Below are 24,898 nucleotides of genomic sequence, written 5' to 3'. Positions count from 1 at the left end.
TGTGGGTTGACTTTGTCAAATGCTTTTCCTGCATCTACTATATGATTTTTCTTCTTTAGCCTTTTAATTTGGTGGATTATATTAATTGATTTTTGAATTTTGGGCCAGCCTTGCATACCTGGAGTAAATCTCATTTAGTCATGGTGTGCAATTCTTTTTACACATTGTTGGATTTAAAAGGTCTGTAGCTTTCCTTTCTTGTGATGTCTTTGTCTGGTTTTCGTATTAGGGCAACGCTGGCTGGCCTCATAGAATGAGTTGGGAAAAATTCCCTCTGCTTCTATTGGAAGAGTTTCTAGAGAATTAGCATTATTTGTTCCTCAAGTGTTAGCATTAACTAGTCTAAAAAGAAAGTCATTGGGCCTGGTGCTTTGTTTTGGAAGATTATTAATTATTTTTCCAGTTTATTTAATAGATACAGCTCTTTATGTGAATTTGACTTCTAGTTTTAATTACATTGTGGTTTGAGACCATACTTTGTAGGATTTCTATTCTTTTAAATTTTGTTAAGCTGCATTTTATGGCCCAGCATATGGTGCATCTTGGTGAATTCTTATGTGGGACTGAGAAAAATATGTGTTCTCCTGTTGTTGGATGAAGTAGTCTATAAGTATCCATTAAATCTAGTTGATTGATTAGTTCAGCTATGTCCTTACTGATTTTCTGCCTGCTGGATCTGTTAATTAATGATAGAGAGGTGTTGAAGTTGCAAGAGATAATAGTGGATTTTTCTATTTCTCTTTGCACTTCTATGTTGTTAAGACATATATGCGGCAAAACTAGTTGTAAAAACGCATGGGAGGATAGGCACAGTTGCTCAGGCCGGTAATCCCAACACTTTGGGAGACCAAGGTGGGAGTATTGCTTGAGCCCAGGATTTCAAGGCCAGCCTGGGCAACATAATGAGACCCCCATCTCTTATTTTTAAAAAATCTTTTCAAAAGAAAAAAAGGAACACGGCTTATTGAAACTTAGTTAAATGAAGATAAATTAAAACATGGCAGATTAAGTACGTTTATTTATCTCTATTCTCTCCCAAAATCTTACCAAAATGACAGGGAGAAAAAAAAATTTTTAAGGTTACAAACCTATAAAGTCAAAAATTGGAAGGGAGGCAAGAACAAGAGATAGAAAACAGAGGGAGAAGTGGTAACTGAGTGGTGTTCAGCAATTCTGTTAAGTACAGAAGAGAATTCTAACGCATCGGCAAGATAGTAGAATCGGAGTTCTCTGGCCCAACTCCCCACATCCCTAGAAATCCAGCAAACAAGAATACCTTTGCCAATATCCAAGAACTCAGAAGTGAGGCTGAAACACCCCGTTGGACTGCAGAACTAAGAAAAGCCATATTCAAAGGGTAAGAGGAAGTGTTTCTCTTTGGCCATGTCACGTGTCTCCCAAGCTACACAGTGCCACGCACAGATTCCCTTAGGCCCACGGTTTCCCCCATGGGGAAAGATAGTGGAGCTGGATATTCAAATTTCCCACCATTCTGGGACCCTTCACAGGAGGCTTAGTCATGTCTCACCCCACAGGACACACTGGGAATACCAGCAGGGCTAGACCACCTGGGATCAGTTAGAAATGAAGAACAGGGCCTGGAGCATACAGCAACCAGCACGTGATATTAGTGATGCCTCTGCATTCTGGCAAATGGGGCACCACACCAGAGGGACTAGCCAACAGCATCACTCTGCAAGAAACATGATCCATAGGTCAGCCTCACGTCGCTAGCTAGCTTCCCCATCCAGCCCCAGCGTTCTCCTTAAACCTTCCCCAGGCCAGAAGGCAGATGCAGGTCCGTGTTTTCCTCTGGAGGGAGCATCTGGCCCTACTCAACCACAGAAGTAGAGCAGTGTTCCAACCAAGCCCTGGTGCTTTCCTGAAGCCTTCCCCGTACCAGGAGGCAAGTGTAGGTCAGCATTTACCTGCAGAGGGAGTATCTGGCCTCACACAATACCAACAGCTGAGTGGCGACTCTACCACGCCTTGATGCTGTGCTTTTTTGTTTTTAAATTTAAGATTCAAGGTGTACGTGTGTAGGTTTGTTACACGGATATATTGAGTAATGGTGATATTTGGGCATCTAGTGTACCCATTACCCAAATAGTGAACATTGTACTCAATAGGTAATTTTTTAACCCTCACTCCCCTCCCACCCTGTCCCTTTTTGGAGTCCCCACTGTCTATTATTTCCATCTTTATGTCCTTGTGTACCCGTTGTTTAGCTCCCACTTACTTATAAGTGAGAACATGCAGTATTTGATTTTCTGTTTCTGAGTTATTTCACTTAAGATAATGGCATCCAGCTTCCTTTATGTTGCTGTAAAGGACATATTTTATTCTTTTTTATGGCTGCATAGTATACCATGGTGTATAAGACTACCCTGGATCTAAAGATAAGCTCAGCCAATGCATATGTGTGGAGCATAGCCTCTGGCCCTGTCCACTCTGTAGACCTCACCTAGCCTTAGATCCCAGCATGCAGCCCTGCCCAACTACAGATTCCAAACAACAATACAATAGGTATGTGAAAAAAAGTGCAGCATCTCTAATCATTAGGGAAATGCAAATTAAAAGCACAGTGAGGTATCACCTCATACCTATTAGAGTGACTTTTATCAAAAAGACAAAAGATAACAAGTATTGGTAAAGATGTGGATAAAAAGTATCCCTGGTACATTGTTGTTGGGAATATAATTTAATATAGCCATTATGGGAAATGGTATGGAAGTTTCTCAAAAAACTCAAAATAGAATTACCAGCAATCCACTACAGCTACCAGTGGGATCCAGCAATCCCACTTCTAAGTGTATATCCAAAGGAATCGAAATCAATATGTGGAAGGGATAATCTGCATTCCCATGTTCACTGATTCACAATAGCTGAGATATGGAAACAACCTATGTGTCCATCAGAAGATGCATGGATAAAGAAGATGTGATATATATATATATATATATACACAGTGGAATACTATTCAGCCTTCTAAAAAGAAGGAAATTCTGTCACTTGCAACAACATAGGGAAACCTGGAGGACATTACACTAAGTGAAATGAGCCAGGCATAGAAGGACAGATACTGTATGATCTCACTTATATGAAAACGCTAAAAAAGTTGACCTCATAGAAGTAGAGAGTAGAATGATGGTTACCAGAGCTAAGGTGGGGGAGGGTGTGAAAAGGAGGAAGTATTAATCAAAGGGTACAAAAGTTCAGATTTACAGGAGGAATAAGTTTTCAGATTATTGTGCATCAGGGTGACTATGGTCAATAACAGTAATATATATTTTTATTTTTTATTTTAAATTTATATACATAAATATGTATATATAATAAAAATAAAATAATAATATGGTAGGAACTCCCCAGTGTGCATTCAGCCCTTTTTTCCAGCCCTCCTCCCTAAATATGGAAATATATATCCTCTTGACAAGATGAGAGAGGATTCTTCTCTGGATTCACTGATCAGACCTACTTAAAAGAACTTATATTATGAGGTATGGGGAGAAACATAGTGGATCACAATGGAAGCAAGAGGTGTCATATGCTCAGTGATGAAGCTGACTCATACTTTGTCATGGCTCCTCTCTTAAATATTAGTGTACAGTGAAGGACCACCAGAAAATTACAGAAAGCCTCCAACATGAAAGTCAGACAGCTAACTCAATAACCAGAAAAATGGAAGTCAGAAGAAACAGCACAAAGCAGGGAGCAAAAGAAAACTTCACAAAAAACATACAAAAAAAGTGTGTAGCAGACTTGAGCCTGTCTATAGACCCAAAAGCCCTTAAATAAAGAGGTGGCTGCATCCCCTTCAGGAAGGACCTTTATACACCATAAAAATTTATGTTGTTAATCTTTTTCCTAGCCTACCTCAAAGGGACCCGTGGCCTCTAACCAGGGTAACTGTACATTGGGGAAAAGGAAATATCAGACATTTCACAGATTACTGGCCACTGGCTCTGAACTGACACTAATTCCAGGAGATCCAAAATGTCACCGTGGGCCTCTATCAGAATGCGGGCTTTTGGAGGTTAGATGATCAATGGAGTTTTAACTTAGGCCTATCTCACTGTGAATCCAGTGGTCTCCAAACCCATGCTGTGATTCTTCCTTCAGTTCTAGGATGCGTACTTGGGATAATACTTAGCAGCTGACAGAATCCCCATATTAGTTCCTGTCCTGTGAAGTGAGGATAATTATGGTGAGTAAGGCCATGTGGAAGCCATTAGCACTGCCTCTACCTTGGAAAATAGTAAATCAAAAGCCGTGCTGAATTCCTGGAGGTATTGCAAAGACTAGTGCCACCATCAAGAACTGGAAGATGCAGGGATGGTATGATTTCCACGTCCCTATTCAACTTATCTATCTGGCTGGTGCAAAAGACAGATGGATCAGTGGACAGTGGGTTGTCATATGCTTAACCAGGCAGTAACTCCAATTGCAGCTACTGTACCAGATGGGTTTCACTGCTTGAGCAAATTAACATATCCCTTGCTACATGTTTTGCAGTTATTGATCTCGCAAATGCCTTTTTTTCCATCCCTGTCTATGAGGCCCAACAGAAACAATTTACCTTCCATGGGGAAGGCCAGCAATACACCTTCAACATCCTACCTCAAGGGTATATCAACTCTCCAGCCCTATGTCATAATTTAGTTTGCAGGCATCTTGGTCACCTTTCCCTTTCATAAGATATCACACTGCTCCATTATATTGATGACATTATGTTGATTGGACATAGTGAGCAAGAAGTGGCAGTGACCCTAGATATATCGGTAGGACATTCACAAGCTAAAGAGTGAAGAAAAAATCCAGCTCAAATATGGGGCCTTCTACCTCAGTGAAATTTCTTGCAGTCCAGTGGTGTGAGGCCTATCAGGATATCCCTTCTAAGGTGAAGGTTAAGTTGTTTGCATCTGGCCCCTCCTATAACCAAGAAAGAGGCACACTGCCTAATGGGCCTCTTTGGATTTTGGAAGCAACATATTCTTTATTTGGGATTGTTACGCTGGGCCATTTCCCAGGTAGGCCAAAAAGCTGTGAATTTTCAGTGGGACCCAGGATAACAGAAGGCTCTAGAATAAGTCTAGGCTGCTGTGCAAACTGCTCTGCCACTTGGGCCATTTGATCTAGCAGATGTCAGTGGCAGATAGGGATGCTATGTAGAGCCTTTGGCAGGCCCTTATAGGTAAGTTGAACCACACTCCTTTTGGATTTTGGAGAAAGGCCCTTTCATCATCCTTGGATAACTACTCTCCTTTTAGGAGACAATTCTTGGCCTACTATTGGGTTTTAGCAGAGACCGAATGCTTGATCATGGGCCAACAAGTTACCATGCAACCCTAGCTGTCCGTCATGAACTGAGTGTTACTTGACCCAGTGAGTCATAATGTTGGACATGCACGGCAACACAGTACTCCATTATCAGATTGAAGTGGTATATAAATGATCGGGCCCTAACAGGCCCTCAAGTGACAAGTAAATTTTAGGGGAGGTGGCCCAAATTCGCATGGCTCCTACTGCTGCTACACTGTCTTCTTTCTCCCCATTTGCACCTATGGTCTCATGGGGCATTCCCTACAATGAGTTAACAGAGGAAAAGAAGATTTGGGCCTGGTTTACAGATGGCTTTGCATGCTATGCAGCAGCACCAAAAAGTGGACAGCTACAGGAACATAGCCCCTTTCTGGGCACCCCTGAAGCAGAATGCTAAGGGAAGTTGACTTAATCTCTGGCCTGCATCACTGCCAGCTGACTACAGAGGCCTTGGGTTTTGGAGAAACCTCAGCAGCAGGCAGATCTTAGAGGCTGTGGACTTCAGATGCACCCCATCACTACACCATCTTCTGTGGCCAAGGGTTTCCAGCTTGGTGCTGTACCAGCTGTGATGGTCCTGGGCTTAAGGTGCCCCCCAGTGTTTCAGTGGCTGCCATGGTCATAGGTTTATGGGCCACACCAGCTGACCCACCTAGAATCTCTGGACAGGCTTACTGTTGAATTGTTTCCCCAGACAAAACTGTACTGTGAAGATGGGAATAAATACCTACTACTTCAATGCACAGATATCAATGCATGACCAGAAAGATCAAGAAAAATCAGGGAAATATGGTGTCCCCAAATGGACAAAATAAAGTGCCAGTGACTGGCCCTAAAGAGATAGAGATGTATGAACTGTCTGACACATAATTCAACATAACTGTTTTAAGGAAGCTCAGTGCACTTCAAGAAAATACAGAGAAACAGTTCAACAAAATGAGGAAACAATACATGATCAGAATGATAAATTTAACAGAGATTGATTTTTTTAATCAAACAAAAATGCAAGTGCTTAAAAATAAGTGAACAAAGTGAAAAATGCAATAGAGAGCATCAACAGCCAGTTGATCAAGGAGAAGAAAATATCTGTGAACCTGAAGACAGATTACTTGAAAATATACAGTTATGATGGTAAAAAAGAATGAAAGGTATGAAGAAAGCCAGTGGGATTTATGGAACAGCATCAAAACAGCAAATGCTTAAGTCATTGGGGTTTAAGAGGGAGTAGAGAAATATAGTGGGATAGAAAGTTTATTTAAAGAAATAGGAAACTTTTGAAACCTGCAGAAAATTATAATTATCCAGGTACATAAAGATGAAAGGTCATCAGTCAGATTCAATCCAAATAAGACTACCCCAAGACTTATTGTAATCAAATTGTCAAAGATGAAAGACAAAGAGAGGATCCTGAAAGCAGCAAGAGAAAAGAAGCAAATAACATATAAGAGAGTTCCAATACACCTAGCATCAGACTTCTCAGCAGAAGTCTTACAGGCAAGAAGGGAATGGGATGATATATTCATATTCAAAGTGCTAAATAAAAAAAAATGCCAACCAAGAATACTGTGCTCGGCAGGCCATCCTTCAAAAATGAAGATTTTCACAGGCAAACAAAATCTGAGGGAGTTTATCACCACTAGACCTGTCTTACAAGAAATACTAAAAGGAGTGCATCGAGCTGAAAGAAAAGGATGCTAATGAGTAATATGAAAACATCTGAAAGTATAAAACCAGTGGCAAAAATAAGTCAAATTTAGAATATTCTAATACTGTAATGATGGTTTGTAAATCACTTACTGTATAAAGGTTAAAAGCCAAAACTATTAAAAATAATAACCACAATAATTTGTTAAGGTATATGCAATATAAAAAGACGTAAATTGTAAATTGTGACGAAGAGTAGAGTAAAATATAGAAAAATTTCAATCTAAGTTGTTATTAGCTCAAAATAACTTATTATAACTATAAGATGTTATGTGTAAGCCTCATCATGGTAACCACAAAGCAAAAACCTGTAATAGATTCACAAAAATAAAAGGGAAGGAATAAAATCATACTACTAGAGAAAATCTCTTAGCCAAAAGAAAGATAGTAAAACAGGAAGAAAGGATCTATAAAACAACTAAAAAACAATTTTAAAATGGAAGTAGAATTACATTGAATGTAAGTGGATTAAATTCTCAAAAGACATAGAATGGCTGATTGGACTGAAAAATAAGACCCAATTACAAGCTGCTACTTCACCCGTGAGGACACACGTTAACTGAAAGTAAAGGGATGGAAGAAGAAGAAGTGACCAGACATGCTATTATATACCAATTCATGGGCTGCAGCCAATGGTTTAGCTGGATGATTAGGTACTTCAAAAGAACATGATTGGAAAATTGGTGACAAATAAATATGGGGAAGAGGTATGCAGATAAACCTTTCTGAATGTGCGAAAATTGTGAAGATATTTGTATCCCATGTGAATGATCACTAAAGAGTGATGTCAGCAGATGAAGATTTAACAATTAAATGGATAGGATGACCCATTCTGTGGATACCAGTCAGCCTGTTTCTCCAGCCACCATTGTCATCACCCAATGCACGCATGAAAGAAAGTAGCCATGGTAGCAGAAATTGAGGTTATTCATGGGCTCAGCAACATGGACTTCCACTCTCCAAGGCTGACCTGGCTATGGCCATCTCTGAGTACCCAGTCTGCCAGCAGCAGATATGAACAGTGGACCCCCAATATGACACCATTCTGTGTGGTGATTAGCCAGCTACCTGGTGGCAGGCTGACTACACTGAACCATTTCCATCATGGAAGTGCAGTGTTTTGTTCTTACTGGAATAGACGCTTACTTTGGATATGAATTTGTCTTCCCTACACATAATCCTTCTGCCATAATTATCATCCGTGGCCTTACAGAATATCTTATCCACTCTCATGGTATTTCACACAGCATTTCTTTTCAAAGCAAGAGAAGACAGCACTGGATCCATGCTCCTGGAATTCACTGGTCTTACCATGTTCTCCAGCTGGCATGATAGAATAGTGAAATGGTCTTTTGAAAACTCAGTTACAGTGACCCCAGGTGGCAATACCTTGAACGGCTGAGCAAGGTTCCCCAGAAGGCTATATATGCTCTGAATCATGCCTAATATATGGTGTTGTTTTTCTGATTGCCAGGATTCTCAACTCCAGGAGTCGGGGTGGAAATGGGAGTGGCACCACTCACTATTATCCCTAGAGACCTATTAGCAAATTTTTGCCTCCTGTTACCAGGACTTTATGCTCTGCTGGCCTACCACCTCACCACTTTGGGCTCCTCATGGCTCTGAGTCAACAGGCAAAGACAGGAGATACTGTATTTGCTGGAGTGATTTATCCAGACTACCGAGGGGAAATTGGACTACTATTCCACAATGGAGATAAGGCAGACTATGTCTGAAATACAGGAGATACCTTATGCATCTCCTAGTATTACCATGCTCTGTGATTAAGGCCAATGGAAAACTATAAGAACCCATTCCAGCCAAGACTACAAATGGCCCAGACACTTTAGGAATGGAGATATGAGCTATCCCTCCGGTAAAGAACCAAGACCAGCTGAGGTTTTTACAGAAGGCAAAAGTAATACAGAATGGGTAGCAGAGGAAGTCAGCTATAAATACCTGCCTATAACCACATAACCAGTTACATAAATGAGGAATGTAATTGTCATGAGTATTTCCTCCTTATTTTGTTAAGAATACATTTGTGTGTGTGTATATATATATACACATATATATACATATATATATACATATATACACACATATATACATATATACACACACATATACATATATATACATATATTAAACAAATATATTTGTTTTCCTTCCTCTCTTATCCCCTTATTGTGTAACATAACATGTATTAACTTTGTATTTAAGTATTGTTAACTTTTTACCATATAATTTAAGTTACAGAATATTGGGAGAAGAGCAAACATCACTCAAGGACTTTAACCTCCTCTTCTGGAGAAGAGAGTAGTGCATTTTCAGTTGTTGTGCAGGATAGTTGTACCATGTTAGGTAGAATTATGACCTTGTTATTGTCTTTATTTGGAGATACTTTGAGATGCTTATGGGTGCCAAGTTGACAAGGAATGGACTTGTAATGGTTAGTTGTATGCATCAACTTTACTGGGCTAGGGGATGCCCAGATAGCTGGTAAAACATTATTTCTGGGTGTGTCTGTGAGAGTATTTCTGGAAGAGATTAGCACTTGAATTGGTAGACTGAGTAAAAGAAGATAACCCTCCCCAGTGTGGTTGGGCATCATGCAGTCCATTGAGGGCTTGAAAAGGACAAAAGGGCAGAAGAAGAGCAAATCCACGCTGTCTTCTTGAGTTGCAACATCCCATCTTCTCCTGCACTCAGTCATTGGCATTCGTGCTTCTCAAGCCTTCACACTTGGACCAGGACTCACACCATTGGCACCCGAGTTTTGGGGTCTCTGGACTGAGACTGAGACTCACTCTATTGGTTCTCCTGGTTCTCACACCTTTGGACTTGGACTGGAACTACACCACTGGCTTTACTGGGCCTCCAATCTAGTAGACAGCAAATCATGGGACTTCTCAGCTTCCATAATCATGTGAAAGGCAACCACTCATAATAAATCTCTGTCTATTTCTATATATCCTATTCTATTCTCTGGAGAACTCTTACTAATATGAATAGCATCTTCACAAAAATAAAGAGACTATATATACTAAGATGCTATACAGTGGAAAGCCAAAAAATTTCTGAAAAGTGTATAGTCACAATTTTAAAAATTAAAATTTGAAACAAAATGATTGATAAGGAAAATTGAAAAAGAGCAGTTTGCCCTGTCCCGTCCTATTTATGCCTGTAGATAACCAATTGTCCATTCAAACAAAACAGTCATAAATATCTAGTTACAAGGTGACTGCATATGTGAGGTTATTATATAACCAGTGGACAATGTAGCAAAATGATATTGTGATTTAAGAAATTGTATTTGGAACCAATGTGGCTTGCAAAAAGTGGAAATTACACTGAGTTCCTTTTTGGCATGGTTTAAGGCATAAGAGGTTTGGTGACAGTTCTACAACTGCCCTAACTTGAGGTCCCCTTCACCTGGGTCCTGCTGAGTGGGCACAGTGTTATCATCACCAACCCAAGTATGTATTCATTAAGAAAATGAGTGACTCAAGCAGCGCTGACTGAATATCTTTCAGCCTGCTGTCATTTGGATTGTCCAGCTGAGAAACTCTGCTCAGAAATGTTCAGTACTTCTAAGATATATCAGAGTGTTTGCTTTTATAAATTACTCCATGTTCCCACTTCAAAAGATAGACTCTGTCCTGTCAAATTTTAGATTAGCAAGAAAAAAGAAAGATCCCAAAAACTTACAGAAGGACAACCATTTAAATAATAAAAGTCAATCTATCACCTGACTTTCTCATTAGTGATTCTGATTATCAAAGGACTGGAGAAAATGCCCTCTCCCTAACCTGTTATTCATCAGGTGTGTAAAATAAAGCTCTTTTCAGATATTCAGGGTCTCAAAGAATGTATGTTTATATATCCTTTCCCAGGAAGGTGCTAAAGAATGTGCTTTAGCATAACAGAAAAGATCAAAGCATGAGATCCTATAAATGGCGGCTAAGAGAGACGGTAATGAAGGGAAACCCCAGGAAACAAGTACTGGATTATCTCTGCATTTATCACATGGAAAATATTATAAAATGCTATTTTAACTACCTACTGGAAAACTAACCAAAAATTTTAAACAAAACAAGTATTAACTCCAGGAAAATTTATGTATATGTATGTATGTAGAGAGAAGAAAACATACTCATAGTAGAACTGGTTCAATAGTAAGCAATATTTACACAGTAAATCTAAACAATATAAACACTCTATTCATTTAAAAAGTTAATATAACTAATTTGAGAGATGGAGAGAAGATGTATAAGTAGGCATGGTACATGAGAGATACATCTTCACCTGCCATATAAGAAGGCAATAGGGCTGGCTCTGGGTACACTGCCTAGGAGTTAGCCCTGCTCCACAAGCAGCAGTAATAAAAGAGAAAAAAGAAGGTAATAGATAACGTATAAAAATTATGTATTAAGAAAGAGCATATAAGAATCTTTACTTGAGGCCGGGCACGGTGGCTCACGCCTGTAATCCCAGCACTTTGGGAGGCCGAGGCGGGCGGATCACAAGGTCAGGAGATTGAGACCATCCTGGCTAACACAGTGAAACCCCATCTCTACTAAAAATACAAAGAATTAGCCAGGCGTGGTGGTGGGTGCCTGTAATCCCAGCTACTCGGGAGGTTGAGGCAGGAGAATGGCATGAACCCAAGAGGTAGAGCTTGCAGTGAGCCCAGATCGCACCACTGCACTCCAGCCTGGGTGACAGAGAGACACTCCGTCTCCAAAAAAAAAAAAAAAATCTTTACTTGAGAATACAGAGACAGAAACAGCTGCAAGAGTCAAGATTGTTTTCCTTTGAGACCAGAGTGAAGAATGACAAAAACAATGTGGCAGTAGTTGCATTTTAATATTATTTGTCTTATCCAGATTTGTATGATAAAAATTAAAAATGTTTTAAAGATGATAGATATAAACTGTACAAGATGGATCAGATGAGGAAGAGATCATTTTATTCTCTTTTTTCTTTCTCTTCTTAGGACCTGGCGTATTGTAGTACCAATGACAAAAGATGATGCACTAAAGGAGATTAGAGGAAACCAAGTTACTTTTCAAGATTGCTTTATTGCAGATTTTCTTATTCTGTTGACTTTTCCTTTGTCGACCATACCTGAAATTCCTGGTTATTTACCAATCTCCTCACCACGTGGTAGTCAATTAATGGCATCCTGGGATGCTTGTGTATTTGCATCTGTTGTTTTGGTAACTGATATGGAGACCTTTCAAACAACTGATTCATTCAAATCCTGGACCAGAATCCAAGTGCCTCCAGACATTCTGAGTAATGATGAAAGACGGAGTGTGGCTGATGTGATCTTATCGCGGGATGGAACCGTTTTTCTTATAAATGGTGTTCTTTACATAAACAGTTTTCATGGATTTATAAGACTGGGAGGAACTGTAAATCTTCCTGATGGTGGAATTACTGGCATTTCATCAAGAAAATGGTGTTGGGTCAATTATTTATTCAAGGTCAGTAAAAGATATTTTATATTTTATAAATATATTTATATTTTACAAATGTATTTACCATACCATTTACTCAGTGATAAACAGACTTACTATGCAGCTTTTTGCCCAGTTGTTTTACCTAAGGCTGTAAACAACTCTAACTCAACTTCTCAGAGACCTCTTTACAGTAGAGATACACCCCCAACAACTAAAAATAAAATTAATCTTGTATGTTATTATGTAGTTCAGTCATGAGAGCTGTGTTTTACCTTGATATGGGCAAAAGACCCAAAAATTATTTTCCCCAAACAAAGATTATATGAGCTGCCCAAAATGAATAATGAGTTTTTGTTACATGCACAGAAAGTGTAATGATCAAGTCAGGGTCTTCGGGGTATCCATCTCCTTCAGTGTTTACTGTGTCTATGTGTTGGTATCATTTCCTCTCTCCTAGTTACTCTGAAATGTTAAAAATATTGTTGCTGGCCGGGTGCGGTGGCTCATACCTGTAATCCCAGCACTTTGGGAGGCCGAGGCGGGCGGATCACAACGTCAGGAGATGGAGACCATGGTGAAACCCCGTCTCTACTAAAAATACAAAAAATTAGCTGGGCGCAGTGGTGGGTGCCTGTAGTCCCAGCTACTCGGGAGGCTGAGGCAGGAGAATGATGTGAACCTGGGAGGTGGAGCTTGCAGTGAGCCGAGATCGTGCCACTGCACTCCAGCCTGGGCGACAGAGGGAGACCCCGTCTCAAAAAAAAAAAAAAATATATATATATACACACACACACACACACACACACACATACACACACACACACACACATATATATATATATAGTTGCTAAGTGTAGATACCCTGGTCTGACTATAGACAGACTAGAAACACTAGAACTTATTTCTTCTATCGAACTGTATGTCAGATATAAAACATTAGAACTTATTCTTCTATTTAACTGTATATTTGTACCCATTAACCAGCCTCTCTTTATACTCCCTCCCACGCACCCCTCTCCTTCCCAGACTCTAATATCTATCATTCCATTCTGTTTTCATGAGATCATGGTTTTTACCTTCCACATATGAGTGAGAACGTGTAGTATTTGTCTTTCTGTGCCTGGCTTATTTCACTTTACAATAATGACCTCCAGTTCCATCCATATTGCTGCAAACAACACGATTTTGTTATTTTTATGGCCAGATGGTATTCCATTGGGTATATATACCCCATTTTCTTTATCCATTCATCCATTGATGTACACTTATGTTGATTCCATGTCTTTGCTATTGTGAATACTGTTGCAATAAACCTGCAAGTACAGGTGTCCCTTTGATATACTGATTTCTTTTCCTTTTGATAAATACCCAGTAGTGGGAATGCTGGATTGTATGGTAGTTATATATTTAGTTTTTTGAGAAACCTCCATACTGTTTTTCATAGCGGTCGTACTAATTTACATTCCCACCAACAGGGTATATGAGCTTCCTTTTCTCTGCCTCCTTGCCGGCATCTGTTATTTTATTTTATTTTTTTGTCATTTTAACAATTGCCAGGCTGGGCAGGATGGCTCACACCTGTGGTTGCAGCACTTCGGGAGGTCAAGGTGGGATGATCACTTGAGCCTAGGCATTAGAGACCAGCCTGGCCAACATGGTGAGACCCCATCTCTAAAAATAAAACAAAATTTAGAAAATAAAAAATAACAATAATAGCCATTTAACAGGGTAAAATGATATCTCATTGTGGTTTTGATTTACATTTCCCTGATGGTTAGTGATGTTAACTGTTTTTTCACATAGCTGTTGGCCATTTGTATATCTTTTGGGAAATATCTATTCATGACCTTTGCCCATTTTTAAATGGGATTTTTTTTTTAACTAGTAAGTTGTAAAATTGAAGAGGAGGGAATTATCCCTAACTCATTCTACAAGACCACCCTTACCCTGATACCAAAACCAGAGAAGAACACAACACAAAAAAAGAAAACTTACAGGCCAATATTCCTGATGCACATAAAACACAAAAACCCTCAAAAAAAATTCTAGCAAACTGAATCAAATAGCACATCAAAACCAGAACACACCATGGGATTTACACCAGCAATGTAAGGATAATTTGACACACACAAATCAATAAGTGTGTTACATCACATCCACAGAATGAAGGACAAACACCATATGATCCTCTCAATAGATACAGAAAAAGCATGTGATAAATTCAACATCCCTTCATGATAAAAATTCAACAAACTGGCCAGGCACAGTGGCTCACACCTGTAATCCCAGCACTTTGGGAGGCCGAGGAGGGCAGATCATGAGGTCAGGAGTTCGAGACCAGCCTGGCCAATATGGTGTAACCCCATCTCTACTAAAAATACAAAAATCAGCTGGGTGTGGTGGCGGACGCCTGTAGTCCTAGCTACTTGGGAGGCTGAGGCAGGAGAATTGCTTGAACCCGGGAGGCGGAGGTTATAGTGAGCCAAGATTGTACCACTGACTCCAGCCTGGTGATGTAGCGAGACTCCATCCCAAAAAAAAAAAAAAAATCAAACTAGGCATAGAAGGAACACACCTCAAAATTATAAAAGCCATATATAATAAACCCACAGCTAAACATCATACTGAGTATATAAGTTTAAAGTTTAAAGCCTTTCCTGTAAGAACTGAAACAAGAAAAGGATTCCCACCCTCACCACTCATATTCAGCTTAGTACTGGAGGTCCTAGCCAGAGCAACCAGTAAAGAGAAAGAAATAAAAGGCATTTAAATTGGAAAAGAGGAATTCAAACTGTCCCTTTTTGCAGATAATATGATCTTATATTTAGAAAAACCTAAAGACTCCACAAAAAATTTCTTGGAAATGATAAATTCAGTAAGTTGAAGGATATAAAATCAGCATACAAAAATCAGCAGCATTTCTATACACTAATAATGAAATAGCTGGAAAATAAATCAAGAAGGCAATCCTATTTACAATACCTACCAAAAAAACTGGGAATAAATTTAACCAAGGATGTGAAAGATCTCTGCAAGGAAGACTACAAAGCACTGATAAGGCTGAGTAGAATAGTTCACACCTGTAATCTCAGCAGTTTGGGAGGCCAAGGCAGGAGGATTGCTAAAAGCCAGGAGTTTGAGACCAGCCTGGGCAACAAAGCAAAATCCTGTTCTCTACAAATAAAAAATTTAAAAAGTTAATCAGGTGAGGTGGCCTACACCTGTAGTCCCAGCTACTTGGAATGCTGAAGTGGGAAGGTTGCTTGAGCCTAGGAGTTCAAGGCTGCAGTGAGCTGTGATCACACCATGACACTCTAGGTTGGGTGACAGAATGAGACACTTTCTCTAAAAAGTATATATATATAAATTTAAGTGGATGTATTGTAACCCTGATAGCAACCACTAAAAAAATTTATACAAGATAGAGTAAAAAATTCAATGAACTAAAATGAAATATGAAAAAAAATTATAAAATCCAAAAGAAGGCAGAAAAGGGAAATAGAGGAACAAAACCCTGAGGATACAACAGAAAATAAAATGTATAACTCAGTCTAAACACAACAATAATTACATTAAATCTAAATGGTCTAAAACCACTAATTAAAAGGCAGAGATTGTCAGGTTGGATTTTTTTTTTTAAAGACCAAATTATACATTTTTATTTAGAAGCTCACTTTAAATATAAGGGGATAGGTGGACTAAAAGTAAAACACTGGAAGAAGTTATAACATGCAACATGAAATTTGGGAGGGGAAACAGATCCAGACCATATCAACCAATGTCAAGGTGGTTTATTGTGTTTTCTTCTAGGAATTTGAGAGTTTCAGATATTACATTAAGTTTTTAATCCATTTTGAGTTAATTTTAATAACTAGTACAATTTCAATTTTTATACCTTCTTTTTTCCTTTTCTTTCTCTTTTTTTCCCCAAACTGTTAGAACAAATAAATTTAGTAAAGTTGCAGGTTACAAAATCAACATACAAAAATCAGTTGCATTTCTATACACTAACAACAAGCTATACAAAAGAGAAAGTAAGAAAGCAATTTTATTAATTACAGCATAAAAGAATTTTTTTTTTTGCATGTGGATATCCTGTTTTTCTCCACACCACTTATTGAAGAGACTCTTCTATCTGGATTGTGTTCTTTGCATTATTAAGAAAGATTAGTTGGCCATATATGCATGGGTTTACTTCTGGGTTCTCTGTTCTCTTGGCTTATATGTCTATTTTTCAGCAAGTACTACACTGTTTTGATTGCTATAGCTTTGTAATGTAGTTTGAAATGAGGAACTATGATGCTTTAAACTTTGTTCTTCTTCAAGATTGCTTTGGCTCCTCAGGGTCTTTCATGGTTCCATATGAATTTTAGGATTGTTTTTTCTATTTCTGTGAAAAATGCCCTTGGAATTTTGATAGAGATTACATTGACTCTGTTAATCAGAGTCTATAGAAGGTGGTATTATTATGGACATTTTAACAATAGTAATTATTCCAATTTAAGAATATGAGATATCTTTCCATTTATATGTGTTTCTTCAGTTTCCTTCATTAATATCTTATAGTTTCCAGTGTACAGATTTTTTACCTTCTTGGTCAAATTTATTCCTAAGTATTTTATTCTTTTATATATTTATTTATATATATGTATTTATAATTTTATTTGAAATAGTCATATATATATATATATGAAATCTCTCAGGTTCTTGGAAAATTTCTTTCTGGTTTTCAGCAGTTTTACTATGTGCCTAGATGTTATTTCCTTTGTATTTATCCTACTTGAGGTTCAATTGAGTTTCTTGGATTTCTGGGTTTATGTCTTTCATTAATCTTGGAATGTCCATGGCTATTATCTCTTCAAATGTTTCTTCAACCTCATTCTCTTTTTCCTTGCCTACTAGGATTCCAAAAACACGTGTATGAGACCATTTAATATTGTCTCATAGATCTCAGATGACCTGTTCATTATTTTTTCACTGTTTTTTCCTTTGTATTTCAGCTTGTATACACGTGTATGTTCACTGCTTTTTTCGTCTGCTTTTTCCAGCTTCTTGGTAAGTGCACAGGGTCTCACTCTGCCACCCAGGCTGGAGTGCAATGCCACAATCAAAACTCACTGCTGCCTCAAACTGTTGGCCTCAAGCAGTCCTCCCACCTTGGCTTCCCAAAGTGCTGAGATTACAGGCATGAGGTGCCACGCCCAGGCCTTGGCTTCCCGAAGTGCTGAGATTACAGGCGTGAGCCCCCGTGCCCAGGCCTTGGCTTCCCGAAGTGCTGAGATTACAGGCGTGAGCCCCCGTGCCCAGGCCTTGGCTTCCCGAAGTGCTGAGATTGCAGGCATGAGCCGCCACGCCCAGGCCCAGTTATTTCTCTCTCTCTTTTTTTTTTTTTTGAGACAGAGTTTTACTCTTGTTGCCCAGGCTAGAAGTGCAGTGGCGTGATCTCAGCTCACTGCAACCTCCGCCTCCCAGATTCAAGTGATTCTCCTGCCTCAGCCTCACGAGTAGCTGGGACTACAGGCACGTGCCACCATGCCCGGCTAATGGCGAATTTTTGTATTTTTAGTAGAGACGGGGTTTTGCCATGTTGGCCAGGTTAGTCTCAAACTCCTCCAGTTATTTCTTTATTCTTGATTTTTGTTTTATTTCTAGCATTTCCATTTTGTTCCTTTTTTATCATTTCTGTATCTTGGCTGAAATTCCTCATCTCTTCACTATGTTGCCCATCTTTTCCACTAGAACCTTCAGCATTTTTATTATAGTTATTTTCTCTTTAGACATTCTGGGCACCTTATCACTGACAACATTCCAGAGACTTCTTAATACTTCACAGTGGTGCCACCAACCTTCGAAATCCTTGGGAGAACTATCTCTGCTTTACAACTTAGCTTCCAGCTTTTTGATCATTGGGTAATTAACTTTACTTTGTCATCTGACTCTGAATTTTGATGCGTTTTCCTCTCTTCCTCTCCTTCTCCTCCTGCCCACTCCGCACTCCCCTCTCCTTCTCCCTCTCCCTCTCCTTCTGTCTCCTATTTCTCTGTCCCAATTCTGTCAGGGAGGCTGCTTTACACTCTGGGTAGAGGCCACGCATGGCTCAAGGAGAGTTCCTCTCCACTCCCTTACCCCACTCCTAGTCACGGAGCTGAGAATCCAGAGTGTGGATGGGTTTCTCTCAACTTGTCCAGCTTGATGCCCCTTTCCTGCCTTCAAAGACTTAATACCTTACATTTTGAAGAGACCTTGAATGCTTCAAAAGGATCTCTCACCTCACCTGCATGATTATGCCAAAGCATTGAGTGGAGTTACATGGGAAAGGGTTTGTGAGTGAGCGTGAAAACTCACTTCTTGGCTGGGAATCCTTGGAATTCTCATCTGTCGTGTTTATGACATGTTCCTCTTCCCATCTCTCTGACAAGAATGAGAATGGCTGTGGGTTTCTTCTATAGCTCACCATTTTGTTTCTAATCTATTTCTTCTTTAAGAATTGTTTCCAGCAACATAAGTTCTATACTTTAATGTGAATCCACATTTAGCAAAATGACCTTTTATCCCAAATTGTGTCTTTCTTTGGTTACCAGTTTGATATCTGCCTACCTCCTGTTTCAGTATACACTAAATATTTGTACATTAAGTAAAATGAGGACAAGATGTTTTCAAAAGATTCCTTTTGATTGTCATAGAAATTACATTTCAAGTAAAAATCCCAAAAAATTAGAAACAGTGGGGAGAGGAGGCAGAGGAGAAGGGAGGCCTTGGACTCCTTGATGAAATTAGGCCCAGCAGTTTCTGAATACCATTCCCATCTAGCAGCCTATATCCATGTCTAAGGTTTTAAGTTTCTCTTCTCTTTATCTGGTAACCAAGGAATCTAGAATTCCAAAAATGAGTTAATATTTGAAGAGACTTTATATATTGACCTTAGTAAACATCAAGGTCAAAGGCGCACTCCAGGCCAGAGTGATAAATACACAAAGAGAAGGCTGATGTGCTTAAAAGATTTAAAAGGAATTAAAATTTATTAGTCCTACCGATAGAAACAATTTATAAACAAATAATTGGGATAATTTATTTTTATGGTTATATGTAATATGATCAATTTCTATTTAATATATTTCTATGCCTGAAGTATTATTCAAAAATATATTGAAACAAATCAAACCTTAGTATTTACTACCTTTAATTTTTATTTATTTATTTATTTAGAGACAGGGTCTCGCTCTGTCACTCAGGCTGGAGTGCAGTGGCATGATCATGGCTCACTGCATCCTTGAACTCCTGGGCTCAAGTGATCCTTCCACCTCAGCTTCCCAAACATCTGAGACTACAGACACACGCCACCACCCCCAACTAGTTTTTAACTTTTGTAGAAATGGGGTCTCATTTTGTTGCCCAGGCTGGTCTCAAACCTCTGACTTCAAGTGATTCTCCTGCCTCAGCCTCCCAAAGTGCAGGGATTATAGGCATGAAACCACCACACCTGGTCTCTATATTTTAAATGTAGCAAATTAGAAGATGGAAGTTGTTAGACCTTGGTAGCTAAGCTATGAGGACACAAAGGCGTAAGAATGATACAATGGACTTTGGAGACTTGGGCGGGGGTCGGGGGCAGGATGGGAGCGGGGTGAGGGATAAAAGACTATACATGGGGTACAGTGTACACTGCTCAGGTGATGGGTGCACCAGAATCTCAGAAATCACCACTGAAGAACTTACTCATATAACACCACCTGTTCCCCAAAAACCTATTGAAATAAAATTTAAAAAAATAAAAAATAAAATTTAAATTTAAAAAAGAGAAATTGTTAGGCCCATCTCTAAAATCGAAGATTTTTCTCATCATTTTTCATTTTGTCACAGGCTAAAGGAAGAAGAAGCACCTTTGCAATCTGGACAGAAAATGAAATTTACCTCGGATACATTCTTCTTAAATTTACCAGATTACTAACTACCGCAGAACTGAAAAACATCCTAAATCTATCAGTAACTGCTACTCTGACTATAGACAGGGTTGAGTACACAGGACACCCTCTGGAGATTGCTGTGTTTTTAAATTATTGCACTGTATGTACCATCACCAAAAAGATTTTCTTAGTGATATATAATGAAGATACAAAACAGTGGGTTTCCCAAGACTTTACATTAGATGCCCCTATTGACAGTGTTATCATGCCACATTTTACATTTTCAGCACTGCCAGGATTACTGCTGTGGAACAAGCATAGTATCTACTATTGTTACCATAATTTCACCTTTACTGGGATTTTACAGACACCTGCAGGACATGGAAATCTATCAATGCTATCAAATAACAGCATTATTCATGAAGTTTTAATAGGTAAGGCATTCTCAGTCTACTAACATTATTCTAGATTTCACTATAGACATCTTCCTTATAATGATGTAACACTTTTTAATGTACCAATGTGTGGTGTTTTTGACAGCCAGAGTGCACTTCTTATCACCTACAAATGAATTGACTTTAAATTCCAGTAATGTTAACTATGATCTCACATAGCAAAAGGGCAAACTCAATTTCTTTTTGTGGGGGAGAGGGTAGTTTCATTTTGGTCAATCAGTAGATTCTAACTAAGCAATTTATATATACATCGTAGGGTGTAGGAGGTGCTGTGATATTGTGTTACGTTTCCTGGGGCTCCCATAACAAAGTACCACAAACTGGATGACTTAAAACAACATAAATGTATTACTTCACAGTTCTGGAGGCTAGAAGTGGAATATCAAGGTGTTGATAGGGCCATATTCCCTCTGAAACCTGTAGAGGGAGGTTTTGTGTTATAAAGCACACATGAAACAAGATCACATGTGTTTTTTAAACAACCATGAGCCACATGATAAGAAGACAAGGCTAGAATGATACATTGGGGATAGATTTTAGAGGAGGTCAGATACCCAGTTTGAATGTTATACTGAAGGTCATTCAGAAACAATGAAATATAACACCCTCAAACAATTCATAAGTGTATGAAGTATGAAGTTAAAGGCCTTCATCTCTCACCATTCTCATTTCCCAAATAACCAACTATTAAGAAACTCCTGTGAGGCCAGGCGTGGTGGCTCCCGCTTCTAATGCCAGCACTTTGGAAGGCCAAGGTGGGAGGATCACTTGACCCCAGGAGTTCGAGTCCAGCCTGTGCAACATGGTGAGACCTCATCCCTACTAAAAACTTAAAAATTAGCTGGGCATGGTGGTACGTGCCTGTGGTCCCAGCTACTCAGAAGACTGAGGCAGGAGGATCACTTGAGCCCGGGAGGTCAAGGCTGCAGTGAGCCATGTTCACCTCACTGAACTCCCCAGCCTGGACAACAGAGTGAGATCCTGTCAAAAAAAAAAAAAAAAAAAAAAAAAGCTCCTGTGAGTTTGTCCAGACTTTCAAACAAGCAAATACTAAATATAATGGGCATATTTTCAAAATATAATGGGCATGTTTTCAAAACAATACATATAATAGATATAAAACGAATGCCATTTTAACTGCTGTGTATTGTTCCACTGTCTATGCACACTACTGTCTAATTAATAGGGGTGTAGACAGATATTTAGATAGATATTAGCCTTCAGTTCTTTTTCTGTTACAAATAATGCTGCAGAAAATATGCATATGTACACACACTGATACAAGTGTTTCTGTAATATAAATTACTGGATATAGAACCTGAATCAGAGATTACAAATATTTAAAAAGTTGATAAATCCTTCTCACTTACCCACCAGCAAAGTTTGTCACAGTCTAAACTCCCCCAAAAGTATTGAAAATGTATCATTTTCATATAATCTGTTTAACAGTTACTGGTTATATAGAAGAAAAATGTTATTTTATTGCACATATCTTTTATAATTAAATGTTTTATCTAGTTTCATAAATTTATTGGGCATATTCTTCTGTGAATTTCCTTTTTTTCTTGTCATTTCCTTATTTCTGTTTTATTTTTTTATTTGTTTATTATACTTTAAGTTCTGGGATACATGTGCAGAACGTGCAGGTTTGTTACATAGGTATACATGTGCCATGGTGGTTGACTGCACCCATCAACCTGTCATCTACATTAGGTATTTCTCCTAATGTTATCCCTCCCCTACCCTCCCAACCCCTGACAGGCCTTGGTGTGTGATGTTCCCCTCCCTGTATTGATGTGTTCTCATTGTTCAACTCCCACTTATGAGTGAGAACATGCGGTATTTGGTTTTCTGTTCCAGTGTTAGTTTGCTGAGAATGATGGTTTCCAGCTTTATCCACGTCCCTGCAAAGGACATGAATTCATCCTTTTTCGTGGCTGCATAGTATTCCATGGTGTATATGTGCCACATTTTCTTTATCCAGTCTATCATTGATGGGCATTTGGGTTCCAAGTATTTGCTATTGTGAACAGTGCTGCAATAAACATAGGTGTGCATGTGTCTTTATAGTAGAATGATTTATAATCCTTTGAGTATACACCCAGTAATGGGATTGCTTAGTCAAATGGTATTTCTAGTTCTAGATCCTTGAGCAGTTGCCACAGTGTCTTCCACAATGGGTGGACTAATTTACACTGCCACCAACAGTGTAAAAGCGTTCCTATTTCTCCACGTCCTCTCCAGCATCTGTTGTTTCCTGACTTTTTAAAGATCGCCATTCTAACCGACGTGAGACGGTATGTCATTGTGGTTTTGATTTGCATTTCTCTAATGACCAGTGATGATGAGCTTTTTTCCATATGTTTGTTGGCTGCATAAATGTCTTCTTTTGAGAAGTGTCTGTTCATATCCTTCACCTACTTTTTGATGGGGTTATTTTTTCTTGTAAATTTGTTTAAGTTTTTGTAGATTCTGGATATTAGCCCTTTGTCAGATGGATAGACTGCAAAAATTTTCTCCCATTCAGTAGGTTGCTTTTTCACTCTGATGATAGTTTCTTTTGCTGTGCAAAAGCTCTTTAGTTTAATTAGATCCCATTTGTCAATTTTGGCTATTGTTGCCATTGATTTTGGTGTTTTAGTCATGAAGTCTTTGCCCATGCCTACCTATGTCCTGAATGGTATTGCCTAGGTTTTTTTCTAGGGTTTTTGTGGTGTTAGGTCTTAAGTTTAAGTCTCTAATCCATCTTAATTTTTGTATAAGGTGTAAGGAAGGGATCCAGTTTCAGCTTTCTGCATATGGCTAGCCAGTTTTCCCAACACCATTTATTAAACAGGGAATCCTTTCCCCATTGCTTGTTTTTGTCAGGTTTGTCGAAGATCAGATGGTTGTAAATGTGTGGCGTTATTTCTGAGGCCTCTGTTCTGTTCCATTGGTCTATATATCTGTTTTGGTACCAGTACCATGCTGTTTTGGTTACTGTAGCCTTGTAGTATAGTTTCAAGTCAGGTAGCATGATGCCTCTAACTTTGTTCTTTTTATTTAGGATTGTCTTGGCTATACAGGCTCTTTTTTGGTTCCATATGAAATTTAAAGTAGTTTTCTCTAATTCTGTGAAGAAAGTTAATGTAGTCTGATGGGGATAGCATTGAATCTATAAATTACTTTGGGCAGTATGGCCATTTTCACAATATTGATTCTTCCTGTCCATGAGCCTGGAATGTTTTTCGTTTTGTTTGTGTCCTCTCTTATTTCCTTGAGCAGTGGTTTGTAGTTCTCCTTGAAAAGGTCCTTCACATCCCTTGTAGGTTGTATTCCTAGGTATTTTATTCTCTTTGTAGCAACTGTGAATGGCAGTTCACTCATGATTTGGCTGTCTGTCTGTTGTTGGTGTATAGGAATGCTTGTGATTTTTGCACATTGATTTTGTGTCTTGAGACTTTGCTGAAGTTCCTTACCAGCTTAAGGAGATTTTGGGTTCAGACAATGGGGTTTTCTAAATATACAATCATGTCATCTCCAAACAGAGGCAATTTGACTTCCTCTCGTCCTATTTGAATACCCTTTATTTCTTTCTCTTGCCTGATTGCCCTAGCCAGAACTTCCAATACTATGTTGAATAGGAGTGGTGAGAGAAGGCATCCTTGTCTTGTGCCGGTTTTCAGAGGGAATGCTTCCAGCTTTTGCCTATTCAATATGATATTGGCTGTGGTTTGTCATAAATAGCTTTTATTATTTTGAGACACATTCCATCAATACCTAGTTTATTGAGAGTTTTTAGCATGAAGGGGTGTTGAATGTTATTGAAGGTCTTTTCTGCATCTATTGAGACAAACATGTGGTTTTTGTCATTGGTTCCGTTTATGAGATGGATTACGTTTATTGATTTGCATATATTGAACCAGCCTTGCATCCCAGAGATGAAGCCGACTTGATCGTAGTGGATAAGCTTTTTGATGTGCTGCTGGATTTTGTTTGTCAGTATTTTATTGAGGATTTTTGCAACGATGTTCATCAGGGATATTGGCCTGAAATTTTCTTTTTT

The 24,898-nt window shown here is 38.8% G+C and overlaps 1 protein-coding gene across 7 annotated transcripts in view; it reads left to right on the top strand.

Moving 5' to 3' along the window:
- CATSPERE (catsper channel auxiliary subunit epsilon) overlaps nt 1–24,898 on the top strand; it is a 184,622-nt gene that overhangs the window by 84,023 nt on the left and 75,701 nt on the right. For all 7 annotated transcript variants that reach the window (XR_008501161.2, XM_054478821.2, XM_054478812.1 and 4 more), the window contains 2 exons: nt 12,026–12,518; nt 20,355–20,832. Coding sequence is in view for 6 of the 7 variants with exons in the window: in XM_054478821.2 (XP_054334796.1) it covers nt 12,026–12,518; nt 20,355–20,832 (971 nt within the window). In the remaining variant the exon portion in view is untranslated. The remainder of the gene's footprint in view (nt 1–12,025; nt 12,519–20,354; nt 20,833–24,898) is intronic.

Source organism: Pongo pygmaeus, chromosome 1 (assembly GCF_028885625.2).
Source record: "Pongo pygmaeus isolate AG05252 chromosome 1, NHGRI_mPonPyg2-v2.0_pri, whole genome shotgun sequence".
Taxonomy (NCBI): domain Eukaryota; kingdom Metazoa; phylum Chordata; class Mammalia; order Primates; family Hominidae; genus Pongo; species Pongo pygmaeus.
The sequence above is the reverse complement of the archived record's forward strand: the minus strand, read 5'-3'. Positions and strand labels throughout refer to the sequence as shown.